Source organism: Desmodus rotundus, chromosome X (genome assembly GCF_022682495.2).
Source record: "Desmodus rotundus isolate HL8 chromosome X, HLdesRot8A.1, whole genome shotgun sequence".
NCBI lineage: Eukaryota > Metazoa > Chordata > Mammalia > Chiroptera > Phyllostomidae > Desmodus > Desmodus rotundus.
Window position 1 is genome coordinate 45,543,637 of NC_071400.1, and position 13,792 is coordinate 45,557,428.

The 13,792-nt window shown below is 43.2% G+C and overlaps 1 protein-coding gene across 6 annotated transcripts in view; it reads left to right on the forward strand.

Moving 5' to 3' along the window:
- FRMPD3 (FERM and PDZ domain containing 3) overlaps positions 1-13,792 on the forward strand; it is a 151,901-nt gene that overhangs the window by 120,099 nt on the left and 18,010 nt on the right. For all 6 annotated transcript variants that reach the window (XM_053917545.1, XM_045188493.2, XM_024551650.3 and 3 more), the window contains one exon: positions 13,633-13,777. In XM_053917545.1, the coding sequence (XP_053773520.1) occupies positions 13,633-13,777 (145 nt within the window). The remainder of the gene's footprint in view (positions 1-13,632; positions 13,778-13,792) is intronic.

The following is a 13,792-nucleotide window of genomic DNA, read 5'->3' on the forward strand; positions in this document are numbered from 1 at the left end:
GAACACTCAGTGACCATTATGCATGGGGGCAGGCCTGCCTGCCATCTGGTGAAAGGTATTAGAGAGGGAGCAACTTTCCTTCCTTAAAGGATTTCCCAAGGGGAGATGTTTTAGCAGATTAAGACATGGAGCATTTGCTGTTTCTAAGAGAGCTATTTTTGTCTTTGTTAAACCCAGAATGCTTTACATGTTAATTTTTCCACCTGTGATTCACAGGAATGCCATTGGTTTATGAATGTGCCTGGAGCTAATATTTAATTGGCTTGTGGGCATTTCCTTAACTAATAATTATTTCCCTGCTCAGATGTTGTTGAATAAAAAGACAAATGGGCAGGTAGGGAAGGGGGTGGAAAGACAAGATATGCAGGAGAGATATGGCTTCCTGAGAAACAGGACTTCTGGGCAAGATGGTAGTGTAGGTAAATGCAATACTTGCCTCATCCTACAACCATATCAAAATTACAACTAAACTACAGAACAACCATCATTCAGAACCACCTGAAATCTGGCTGAGCGGAAGTCCTGCAACTAGGGAATTAAAGAAGAATCCACATCAAGACTGGCAGGAGGGACAGAGATACAGAATAATCTGGTCCCACACCCACATATGACAAGTAAAAATCGGGAAGGATATCTCAGCTGCAGAGGTCCCCCTGAAGAGTGCGGGGTTCCAGCCCCACTCCGGGCCCCCCAACCCATTGCTAGGAAGAGAAGTCTCCATAACTTTTGGCTGTAAAAACAAGTGAGGATTAAGGCTGAAAGAGACAGAGGGCTTGTGGAGTCCCAAGCTATCCCTCCTAAAGGGCCCATGCATGTACTTACTCAGACTCACTCCCTCTGAGCTCCAGCACTGGGGCAGCATCTTGAAAGGCACCAGAGACATACGGAAAGGAATTGAATTGTCTGACATCAGGGTGAGAGCTAAGGGGACAGCTTTCTCCCAGACAGAAGAACTGGCAGAGGCCATTGTTCCTTTGATGAGCCCTCTCCCAGCAGAGCTGGCAGGTGGGTGTCATATCTGAGTCTCCATCAACCTGTCTCACACTGTTTTCCTGACCCTGGTGATTTGGAGATGCCCTGTTTCACTCAGCTTTCAGGCCCACCCAAACTGTTTCCATTGGTTTTTCCTTACGAATGATCTGTCTTGGCTCATGCTTCAGATTTTCCTAAAATCTCTCAAACAAGCGGCATCTGGCCTCAGTGTGCCCAGTACTTCTCACTAAGGGGCCCCAGGCCCCAGGCCCCAGGCCCCTTAGTGAGAAGTAATATCATCAGCCAGCCTTAGTTTGCAGCTTGGCCTCACCTGGGCACCTCCAAGCCCAGCAGAGCTAGCAGTCATCTGCAGTCATTTTATAGCTCATGTCTGGTGGCCCTGGGCTGACCACTGACCTTGGCCAGCACCTCCCAGGAGTCCCCAGAGCCAACACACCCAGTGGACAGCTTCAGGCCATGTTGAAGCATCACCACCCAATCACCTCCATAAGTGAAACACTCAAGGGGCATACTCAGCAGGCACCAGAGCCATGCTGAGGTAAGTCCTGCTCTGTGTTGTGCGACCTTGCACAGCTGATCCTCCATGGTGGTCAGTGGACTCGGTGGTGGTTGAAGCCAGTCCTTGCAGCTGACTGACCTGGGGGTAAATCCCACCCATTAACATGCCAACAGGGCAAGAACCAAGACGGCGGCGTAGGTAGACACACTGCGCCTCCTCGCAAAACCAGAACTGACAGAAAATCGAACGGCAAGGGGGTCCGACACCAAGGAAATACAAAATAAACATTCATCAAGACCGGTAGGAGAGGCGGAGACGGGCACCCGGGGTGGAAAGGACTCACATTGCCGTGGCGGGACTGAGACTGGCGGAGTGTGGGACAAATGGGGTAGGCAGTCCGAACACTAGCAGACCCTGCAACCCTACATTTGTGCAGATAAACCGAGAGGGCTGGACTCAGAGTGGCGGAGAGTGGGGCAGGTAGAACAGTGGGTAGCACCCCGGGGCCCCACATTCGCACACAGATAAACCGGGCGAACGGCAGGGAGCTAAGCAGACTGCGCAACCCAGGGCTCCAGCTCCGGGAAATAAAGCCTCAAACCTCTGATTGAAAGTGCCCGAGGGGGTTGGGGCAGCAGCAGGAGAGACTCCCAGCCTCACGGGAGAGGTCCTTGGAGAGACCCACAGGGGCCTAGAGTGTGCACAAGCCCACCCACTGGGGAACCAGCACCAGAGGGGCCCAGTTTGATTGTGGGTATCGGAGTGAAAGACTGAAATCCGGAGGAGAGTGAGGCGGGTACCATTGCTCCCTCTAGGCCCCTCCCCCACGTACAGCGTCACAGCACAGCGACCAGCGTTACCCCTCCCCGGGGTAACACCTAAGGCTCCGCCCCTTAAAGTAACAGAAGCGCCAAGATAAAAAAAAAAAAAAAAATGGCCCAAATGACAGAACACTTCAAAGCTCCAGAAAAAATACAACTAAGTGAGGAAGAGATAGCCAACCTATTGGATGCACAGTTCAAAGCACTGGTTATCAAGATGCTCACAGAATTGGTTGAATCTGTTCGAAAAGTAGATGAAAAAATGAAGCCTATGCTAAGAGAAACAAAGGAAAATGTACAGGGAACCAATAGTGATACGAAGGAAACTGGGACTCAAATCAATGGTGTGGACCAGAAGGAAGAAAGAAACATCCAACCAGAAAAGAATGAAGAAACAAGAACTCAGAAAAATGAGGAGAGGCTTAGGAACCTCCAGGACATCTTGAAACGTTCCAACATCCGAATTATAGGGGTGCCAGAAGGAGAAGAGGAAGAACAAAAAATTGAAAATTTATTTGAACAAATAATGAAGGAGAACTTCCCTAATCTGGCAAAGGAAATAGACTTCCAGGAAGTCCAGGAAGCTCAGAGAGTCCCAAAGAAGCTGGACCCAAGGAGGAACACACCCAGGCACATTATCATTACATTACCCAAGATTAAACGCAGGGACCTACATCCAAGATTACTGTATCCAGCAAAGCTATCATTTAGAATGGAAGGGAAGATAAAGTGCTTCTCAGATAAGGTCAAGTTAAAGAAGTTCATCATCACCAAGCCCTTATTATATGAAATGTTAAAGGGAGTTACCTAAGAAAAAGAAGATCAAAAATAGGAACAGTAAAAATGACAGCAAACTCACAGTTATTAACGACCACACCTAAAACAAAACCAAGAGCAAACTAGGCAAACAACTAGAACAGGAACAGAACCATAGAGATGGAGATCACATGGAGGGTTGTCAATAGGGGAGTGGGAGGGGGAGAGGGAGGGAAAGGTACAGAGAATAAGTAGCATAGATGATAGGTGGAAAATAGACAGGGGGAGGGTAAAAATAGTGTAGGAAATGTAGAAGCCAAAGAACTTATAAGTATGACCCATGGACATAAACTATAGGGGGGAATGTGGGAGGGAGGGAGTGGGTAGGATGGAGTGGAGTGGGGGGGAAAATGGGACAACTGTAATAGCATAATCAATAAATATATTTATAAAAAAACATGCCGACAGCAACCAACTATAAGAGGAGGGTGTAAATAGCCCACACAGCGGGGCACACCTTGAGTGCCCAGCTTGGGTGATCAGGAAAGCTGTGCCACTGGACCCTGCAGGACATCTATCACACTAGACCACTCTACCAAGCCCAAAAGACATAGCTTTACCAATGACATAGAAACAAACACAGGAGAGGCTGCCAAAATGAGGAGACAAATGAAAGAACAAAACAAAACTCTAAAAGAACTAAACAAAATGGAGACAAGCAATCTACTAGATGCAGAGTTCAAAGCATTGGTTATAAGGATGCTCAATAAACTTATTGAGAACCTCAACAGCATAAAAAAGGACCAGTCAGAAATGAAGGACACATTGACTGAAATGAAGAATAACTTACAGAGAATCAACAGTAGAGTAGATTAATCTGAGAATCAAATCACCAATTTGGAATATAAGGAAGCAAAAAATACCAAACCAGAACAGCAAAAAAGAGAAAAAACAATCCAAAAAAAATGAAGGTAGTGTAAGGAGCCTATGGGACAACTTCAAGCATGCTAACATTCACATCATTGGGGTTTCAAAAAGAGAAGAGAGAGCAAGAAATTGAAAATGTATTTGAGAAAGTAATTAGAGAAAACTTGCCTAACTTAGTGAAGGAAATAGACATACAAGTCCAGGAAGCACAGAGAGTCCCAAGCAAAATGAACCCAAAGAGGCCCACACCAAGTCATATCATAATTAAAGTGCTAAAGGTTAAGTACAAAGAGAGAATCTTAAAAGCAGCAAGAGAAAAGCAGTTAGTTACCTACAAGGGAGCTCTGATAAGACTGTAAAGTTGATTTTTCAATACAAACTTTGAAAGTCAGGAGGGAGCGGCAAGAGGTACTCAAAGTGATGGAAAGCAAGGCTCTACAACTGAGATTACTCTACCCAACAAAGCTGTCGTTTAGAATCTTGGGACAGAAAAAGAGCTTCCCTGATAAGAAAAATATAAAGGAGTTCATCACCAACAAACCAGAATTATATGAAATGTTAAAGGGTCTTCTTTAAGAAGAAGGGAAAAAAGATAAAAATATGAACAATAAAATGACAATAAATACATATATATCAACAATTACATCTAAAAAACAAAAATAAAATGAACAAGAAGAACAGAAACAGACTCATAGAGAACATTTTGATGGTTGCCAGATGGGAGGGGGCCTTGGGGGATGGGTGAAAAAGGTGAAGGAATTTGGAAGTACAAATTGATAGTTTCAGAATAGTCATGGGGATATAAAGCACAGCATAGGGAAAATAGTCAATAATACTATAATAACTATGTATGGTGTCAGATGGATGCAAGATTTATTGGGATGATCGCTTAGTAAGTGATGTCTAATCGCTGGGGTGAACACCTGAAACTAATAAAATAATGTATGTCAGCTGTAATTAAAAAATAAAAATGATTTTAAATTGAAAAAATAAATAAAACAGAGAAACAGCTTCACAACAGAATATTCTTTGTTCTACAAGTGATTCTCAACATTGACTGTACAACAGAATTTACTTGAGAGCTTTATATAAATACAGATACTCCCAGTGGTTGTGGTTTAATTGATTGGGGTGCAGCCTTGACATCAGGATTTATTTATTTTTCAGTTCCTGGGGTGATTCTGCAGTATAGCCAGGTTTGAGAACCACTAACCTCTGGGTCCAGAGCTCTGGGAGGAACCAGGCCAAGCAGGGTCAGTGGGGTATTGCCTGGGTGAGGAGCACTAATCTCATTGATAGGAGTGATCCAGGCACAGCTGTGAACATGAATGCTGCCCTGGAGTGGTACACTATTATTGGGGACACCTAGACTCACAAAGACACATGACTTATTTAATAAAACAGTATTAGAAATTGCATAGGGTTCTGGAATCAGACAGACCAGGTTCAGATCCCACCTACACCAGTTCTTGGCTGGGTATCCTTGAAAAAGTATCTTAACCTCTCTGAGCACTGCAAAATGGAGTACCTATCTCTAAATGTTGTCATTTAGGAGTAAATGAGAAAAATGTATGTACAATGTCTTAGCACACTGCCTGACACATTAAAAGTATTCAACAAATGAGACCTGATATTTTTTAAAAAGCAAAACATCAAGAAAATTCAAATTCAAGTAAAATTTGTAGACAAGCATAACATGGAATATGAAATAAAAGAACAGGAAGGGGTTAAACAGAACTATCGTCCCACAAGAGAGTGTTTTAAGCTGGATCTTGAAGTGATAGGCATGGATTAGCAGAGAGTAGAATGTATTCACAGGCAGAGAGCAAGCATGGAAATAAGCAAGACATATGTGCATGTTGATAAGCATAGTTGCTTGGCTGGAGAGGAGAATAACAAGAAAAGAGATTGGAGAGATTGGGGGTGGCAGAATAAGCCAGTTATAAGCTACAGTGGGAATCCACTGTAGGCCCTGGAGCAGAGGAGTGACAGAATGAAAGCTGATCTGGACCAGTTTGCCCAATGGACAGGAGCAAAGCTAATGTGAAACCAGGGAGGCAAGGAGGGGATTATGGTGCTAAGAGCAAGAGTCAAGTGATAAAGTCAGGGCCTCAGCTGGAGGGACAGCAATGGTAATGAAATAGAATGAATGAATGTGAAATGTATAGAACCGTTAAGAATGTTCATGCATCTCCCCACACACATTCCTCTCTTGCACACACAACACACATTTTATTACACCTAACTTTTATTGCATGCTGCATGTAGCCCAAGTGCACTGAACAATGGCACTATGCGTGCACACACATGGGTGAGTGGAGAGATGAGAGACTACATTAGGAGATAAACAGAAGATCTTGTTGGTGAATGGAGGGGGTTAGGGGAAGTTTGAACTTTGCTGAGTGGGAAACAATGAATGGTTAGTTAGATGTTGCAACCATCAGGTGACATAGAGTTCAGGTATGCCCTACTTTAAGCAAAATGTATAGCCCTGGCTGGTGTGGCTCAGTGGATTGAGGGCTGGCCTGAGAACCAAAGGGTCACTAGTTCAATTCCTGGTCAAGGCACATGCCTGGGTTTTGGGCCAGGTTCCCAGTAGGGGGCATGCGAGAGGCAACCGCACATTGATGTTTCTCTCCCTCTCCTTCTCCCTCCCTTCCCCTCTCTCTAAAAATAAATAAAATACTTTTATAAACTGTATAAAATGTATATGAAAAACTATAACAATTGTTCACTTTACATTAAAATGTTTCTATTTTGTAAACAGATTTATCATGTGCAGAGGCAGAGTAATGGCCTCCTAAAAATGCCCATGCCCTAATCCTTAGAAGCTGTGAATATGCTGTGTTATATAGTACAGAGGAATTAAGATTGCTGATGGAAGTAAGATTGCTAATAAACTGTCCTTAAAAAAGGAAGATTAGCCTGAATTTTCCAGATGGGCCCAGTGGAATCACAAGGATTGTTGTAAGTGAAAGAGAGAAGTAGAAGAAAAGGTTAGAGTGATGCAGTGTGAGAAGGAGTCAGCCCAAGCTTGATGGCCTTGAAGATGGGGGAAGGAGCCATGAGCCAATGATTGTGGGTGGCCTCTAGAAGCTAGAAAAGGAAAGAAAGCCCATTATCCCCTAGAGCCTCCAGAAAGCAAAAGTGATGCAGCACTGCATACCCTTGATTTTAGGCCAGTAAAACATGTGTTGGACTTCTGACCTCCAGAACTGCATGAGAGTAGATGGAGTTACCATGGGCATGTTAGAGTACAATGAAGGTCAAAATTAATTTTGGCTGGAGGATTAAGGAAGCTTCTTCAATCCCTGGCTAGTGTGGCTCAGTGGATTGAGCACCAGCCTGCGAACCAAAAGGTTGCTGGTTCAATTCCCAGTCAGGGCACATGCCTGGGTTGCAGGCCAGGTATGTGAGCATGTGAGCAACTGCGGGCATGTGAGAGGCAACTGATCCATGTTTCTCTCCCTGTCTCCCTCCTTTTCCTTCTCTCTAAAAATAAATAAATAAAATCTTTTTTAAAAAAAGAAGCTTCTTCGAGGCACTTTCTATCAGTATCTCTGGTTACTGAGTGGTGCCTCTCTCCATATATGTGCACAATGAAGATTTGAGAATATGGGGTTAGTTAGGAAAGCTCTTTACTGGAGAATGGCTTCCCTGGGCTTAGTAGGAGTCAGTACTTAAGGTGAGTGTCATGCTGGAGCTGGTTTGCTCAGCTGCGGAAGAGCCAGTTGTATCCCAACTCTGCGTTCGGTGATATTCCATTGATAACTTGAAAGTGGCCATGGTGGGAGTATGTACACCAGGGAAATTGTCAAACACTACAGATCAGGACTACAGAGAACTGGTTGTTAAATGTTTACCAGCACACCACTGCAGAGGTTACAATAAAGAAAAAGACTGTCTGAATTCATTAACAAGGAACATGGAAGTTAGAAGACAGACTTGGCCAATTCCACCTAGATATGCCACTCTGGTCTGGGAATATTCTGGAACGTCCTGATAAAACTATCGTTCACTTAAAGCAATAGTTCTTAGCTCTGATTGCACATTGGAATCATGTTCGGAGTTTTTAAAAAAAAAAACACTGGATGCCCAGGCCCTTCCTCTTAGACCATTTAAACCAGAATGTCTGGGAGTGAGGCTAGAGTGTAAAGGTTTCTATTTTCTTTTACTTTTTTTAAACTTTACAGTATATAGGATTTCCCCTTTTTATTGAATTTATTGGGGCGACATTGGTTAGTAAAGTTATATAGGTTTCAGATGTACAATTCTATGATACAGCTGTACACTGTACTGTGTATTCATCACCCCAAGTCAAGTCTCCTTCCATTACCATTTATCCCCCCTCTACCCTCTTCTACCTCCCCACAAGTACATAGGTTTTTAAAGCTTCCCAGATAATTCTGATATGCATTTGGCCGGAGAACCACTGCCTTAAAGTGGTATTCTGCCTTGCCCCTAAATTGGCTGGCTATGCCCAATTACCCTTTCCCAATGATATGGAAGCAAGAACCCAAACATATGGGTCCTCTGGGGCTCAAGGACCATCTTCTTGTATCCTTGCTCTTCCAGGCCCCTGAATTCCCATTCTTTTCCCATTTTAGGGATGCTAGGGTGATCTGAGGCTACTCCAGGACCAGTCCTCTCCCTAGTTGGCATCCCGAAGTACTGGGTGCCTTCAAGCTCTCAGAGCACCCCAGGATGGAGATGGGGCTGGAGAATGTCAAACTTATCCCCACTGTACCTTCTTTTGTCTGGCCATATCTCCAACTCCATTCTCCCTTTCTTCTTCACCATGTAAAGATGGCCTGGGCATATTTTTAGTTAGTTTTCATTGAGCTTACTTGCTCTTAGTGGAGCACACACAGTCTGGTGCTGAGACGGCACTGGGCCATTAACACACCCCATTACCACAAAAGCACACAAGGAAAGAAAAGAAGCCATCTAAGGAATGTCCTAAGGGATCTCTTGTGCCCAGTGTGTCTCCTATTCTCGTGTTTGAACTTTATTGCTCTAGTGTTTTCTGTAGGGACAAGCATTCCATTAGACATCATGATCACTAAAATCCTATTTAAAAGAAAATGTTGTTTTTGAAGGTTTTTAAGAAAATCTATCCAACCTCTTTGATTGCCTGCCTCTGATTTCATTTTTACCCTTGCTGGCAAAAAAAAAAAAAAAAAAAAAATCATCTGTGTCTCTTTTACAAGCTGCATTTGGCTTGTGCTGGGGCCCACTTGGCTGTGTGGGGATGCAGAGGAAAGGTTCCTGTTGTGCTGTGCTATGCTGAGCCAGCTGGGGATGTGTTTGGCTCTCTCTGTGCACAGGATTTTGCTTTCATGCTGCTTTATTACCAACATTGGGCTATACTTGGTTTAAGAAATAAGAGGGGAAACTGAAATGAAGCCAGAAAGTTAAGTCAGTTATCCAGTTAGTCACTTAGCCTTTAAACTGTTCATCAGCCAGCTGACCAGCCAACCAGGCAGTTTAACTGGTCAGGATGTCAGACTGTTAGGCTTTTAAGTATTCTTGTCCTGCAGACAGCTTGTCAACCGGGGCATCAGTAGCTCAGACAACCCTGAAACCAGCTAGTCTATCAGTTTTTCTATCAGTCAGCCAGCCAGTCGGCCTGTGCTTTGGTCAAATGGTCTCTTATTCTATTTTTCAACCAATGGCATTTCCTCAAAGAAGCTCTCTCCAGCTTCTGCAGGCAAATTAGTCACACATGCACACATTTGCACCCACCCACCCACACACTGATGCAGGACATTACATGTTCTGATCACTCTCTGTACTTTTCCTTCATAGTGCTTATCATACCTTGCAATCATATTCATTTCTGTGATTATTTGGTTTATATCTTATTTTCTGCTAGATTATAAGTGCCATGAGGTCAGGAACTATTTTGGCCCTGTTCTGGAATGAGTGGCTGCATCTTTCAGTGGGTCATGTTATCTATGAGCCATTTAACCAGTGCGTAGAAGCTTGCTGGGTAGACAGGGTGGGCTGCAGGAGTATTTCAGCCAGAGGGACCAGCATAGGTTAAGGTATGAAGGGGTACAATAACATGACATCTCTGGCAAAATGTAAATTATGTGTCATTGCTGGAGCATAAAATGAGGGGCTGTGATGGAAGGAGGGCACAGACAGAGTTAGAGGGAGATATACTTGAAGCTATAGGTTGGGTCCAGGTCCTGAAGGGCTTTGTATGACAATGGAAGGCAGTGAGTTTTAGGTGATGAGCTATTTAAGGTTTTAAGTGACAGGGAGACTCATATTTTAGAACATGACTTAGGCAGCAATATGGAAGTGAAATGGAGTGAAGTGGGTAGACACTGGAGGCAGGGAGTTCAATCAGAAGGCTATGGAGAGTCTGAGATGTGTCCCACCTTTTCCATATCACTAAAAAGTCAAGATTGGTATGGCACTCTGGAATAAACAGATCAGGCAGCCTGTGGCCAGAGGCAACAGGACTCAGAGCCTGAGGGGTTTAGGATCTCTGTACACTTGTCACTCATTCACACATACTTTGAGAAGTTTTGGTTTTGAAGGATGATGATGAAGGCCTGAAATAAAGCAGTGGCAGAAGGGATAGCTATGATGGCTGTGATAGCTCCAGGGGCAAGACTAGTGAGTCTTGGGTATTCATAGTAATGGTGGTAGCAGCTGTTCATAACCCTTCTGCCACTGGTGACAGGGGGTGAGACAGAAAAAGGTAACTCTCTCCCTGCCCTCCCCTGCCATTCTATTCCCCTTCTGTCTCTACTTTGTTGTACACAAAATTGACCATTCTGTTGTGAGTGAGAAACCTTCATTAACTGGAGGTACAAACATCCCCTCTGTCCCTTGCTATTAATGACCTAAAGGTAACATCTCATCCTGGTCCCTTCCTTACTGTAGGAAGGAACCATTGCTTTTCTTGCTGATGGTATTGCGTAAGCTCCACAGGAGCATTGATAACTCCCTGCCTAAGGGGTAGAATTCAAATGTCTTACTCTGACTTGCAGTGTAATTGGATGTACAATAACTATTAAACAGTTCAAGATAGGATTCTTTCGAGCACAAGACTGTATGATATAGACATACCACTTTACAAGTTCTGAGATAGGAAAAGTGCTCCAAAGGGAAAAAGTCTGGAGATAGTGATTTTGAAATCCCCAGCACAGAGATGAAAGTTTATGCTGTAATGATGAAGAACTAAGGGTTGAGGACTAAGCCTGGGGCATGAATTGGGGGGAAGAGGTTTTACAAAAAGAGATCGCCAAAGACAGAGGGATGGAAATAGAGATTACAGAACCAGAACGCAGATCACCTAACGGAAACAGAAGCCAGGAGGAGAATTTCCAAAGGAGAAGGTGATTACTGTTGGCAAATGAAAAAAGCAGAGAGGTATGAATGAATACAAACTATTGTATTCAACTGGAAAGAAGCTTCACTCATAGATCAGATGGCAAACTGTGGCCCATGAACCAAACCTACCCCACCACCTATATCTGTAAATAAAGTTTTCTTAAGAGTGCCATCACATCCATTTGTTTAGCTTATGGATTATTTATGGCTGTTTTCACACTACAATAGTGGAGTTGTTGCAACAGAGCCTTATATGGCTCACAAGGCCTAAAATATTTACTATTTATCCCTTTATAGGAAAAGGTTGCCAACCTCTGATCTATATGAACTACAAAATATTTAACTTGAGCTGTGTACTGGAATTTTGGGAGATAACAAAGGAAACTGGTGCAACTTTAACTAAAAGCTGAGCTGGTGTGGATTCAGAATGGTTCCCAAGGTCCAGCCAAAGAAGGCTAGTCTACTTGGTGACCAAGTTTCATCAGATCTCCATGATGTCCCTTTATACTGCCACTATCCTAGTGCAGGCCCTAATCACCTCTTGCCTAGATTGGTACAGTAGTGGCCTTCTCTCTGGTCAGGAAAGGTACTCATCTCCTACTCTTAATTCTTTCAACTCTTAATGCCTGGTCGGGGACCCTCAAAAGTCAAAGTAACCCATAGCCCTTTGGTCCCTCTTTAGCAAGTCCAGTTTTCAGTAGTCTTAATCTGAAGTCCACTGCCCTATCCCAGGTACAATGCTTTGATGGCTAATATCCATCTGACCCAAACTTATTTTCAAGCCACACTTTTAAAATTACAATGCAGATATTGGGAAGGTTTATTGAAAAGCTGCTGATTTTGTTTCATTATTTTATTTATGTATGTATGTATTTATTTGGTGTATCATTGTTGCATCTTTGAAACAGTCAACTAGCTAATCCCAGGATTAATTTAACTGATTTGAGGTCAGGAACAGAAGTCAGCAGAGTATGCTAGTATTGCCCAAAGTGGGTTAACAACAACAACAACTCTGAGAACACCATGAGATGTTTTATTACAATAGTTTTTTGTCAAATAATTTAGAAACGTTGGAATACTGAAGCCCCTCCTCTTGAAGTTTGGCAATGCACATTAATATAGTAAAGGATCAAAAACTATGGTATATTTACACAATGGAATTCCATGCAGCAGAGAGAAAGAAGGAGCTTATACCCTTTGCAACAGCATGGATGGAACTGGAGAGCATTATGCTAAGTGAAATAAGCCAGGCAGTGAGGGACAAATACCATATGATCTCACCTTTAACTGGAACATAATCAACAGAAGAAAAAAGAAGCGAAATATAACCAGAGACATTGAAGTTAAGAATAATCTAACAATAGTCAGGGGGGAGTGGGGAGGGGACAGTGAGGAGAGGGGATTACAGGAATTACTATAAAGGACACACGGACAAAATCAAGGGGGAGGGTGAAGGTGAGGGGAGGGAGGTGGGTTCAGCTGGGGTGGGGTGGAGGGATGGGAAGAAAAGGCATACAACTGTAATTGAATAACAATAAAATTTAAAAAAATAAAAGACAGTAAAAAAAATATATATATGTATATATATATATAGTAAAGGATCTAAGAATTCCCATAAGTACAATAATCTGTATAGCTTTGTTTAACCCAGTGTTTCACACATGCATTTGACCAAGGAGCTCTTTTAGGGAGCACCAATTAACATCTTAAGAACACTTTGGGAAACAGAAGGAAAAGTGGAGCACATGAAGGTCTAAACAGGTCTGAAGACCAGAAAGACTTTGGCCCGCAAGGCACAGTGAGGACTTGATTGCATGGAGGGTCCATGTCCAGATGTTCTGGGTATCATGGACATTTATAGAGATGACCAAGAGATGGCTTGCACACTGAAGGAAGTTCCTATCAAGGATGTTCCTCAGTCTTGCCTCAACTTCTAGGTTCATCCAGCTTTCCTAGCTGGCCTGTACATCTGCTGAGCCAGACAACCCCAATAAAAGCCACATGACAGTCACATAATGTTTTATAATTTTAGTCTTTATCAGTAAAAGTGGTTCATTAAATGTGTAATTAACGTCAATTTAGTATTGGCATTGGGGTAAGAGTTTACTATAATTTGATTCTCAAATCAAAAGAAATCATTTGTCAGGCTAAGTGCCTTAATTTTTGGTTCAAAAACTATGGTTTCCATAACCATGCAAATTATCTTTTCCTTACTATCATTCTCCAAGAATTGAACCTTCCTTCCTCCTTCCCATATCCTCATGTTTCTTCCCATCTTTCCCCCAGCCTCTGGTGCTGTTGATGGAGTGGCCTGAAGCCACCAATTTTGCCTGTCTGATTGCGGGGTACTGCCGCCTCCTGATGGATTCCAGGAAGATGGTCTTCTCCAGGCCCACCAGCCAGCCTCTTCCACCTCCAATGATCAAGGCAGGTAGGGCTCAGCCTC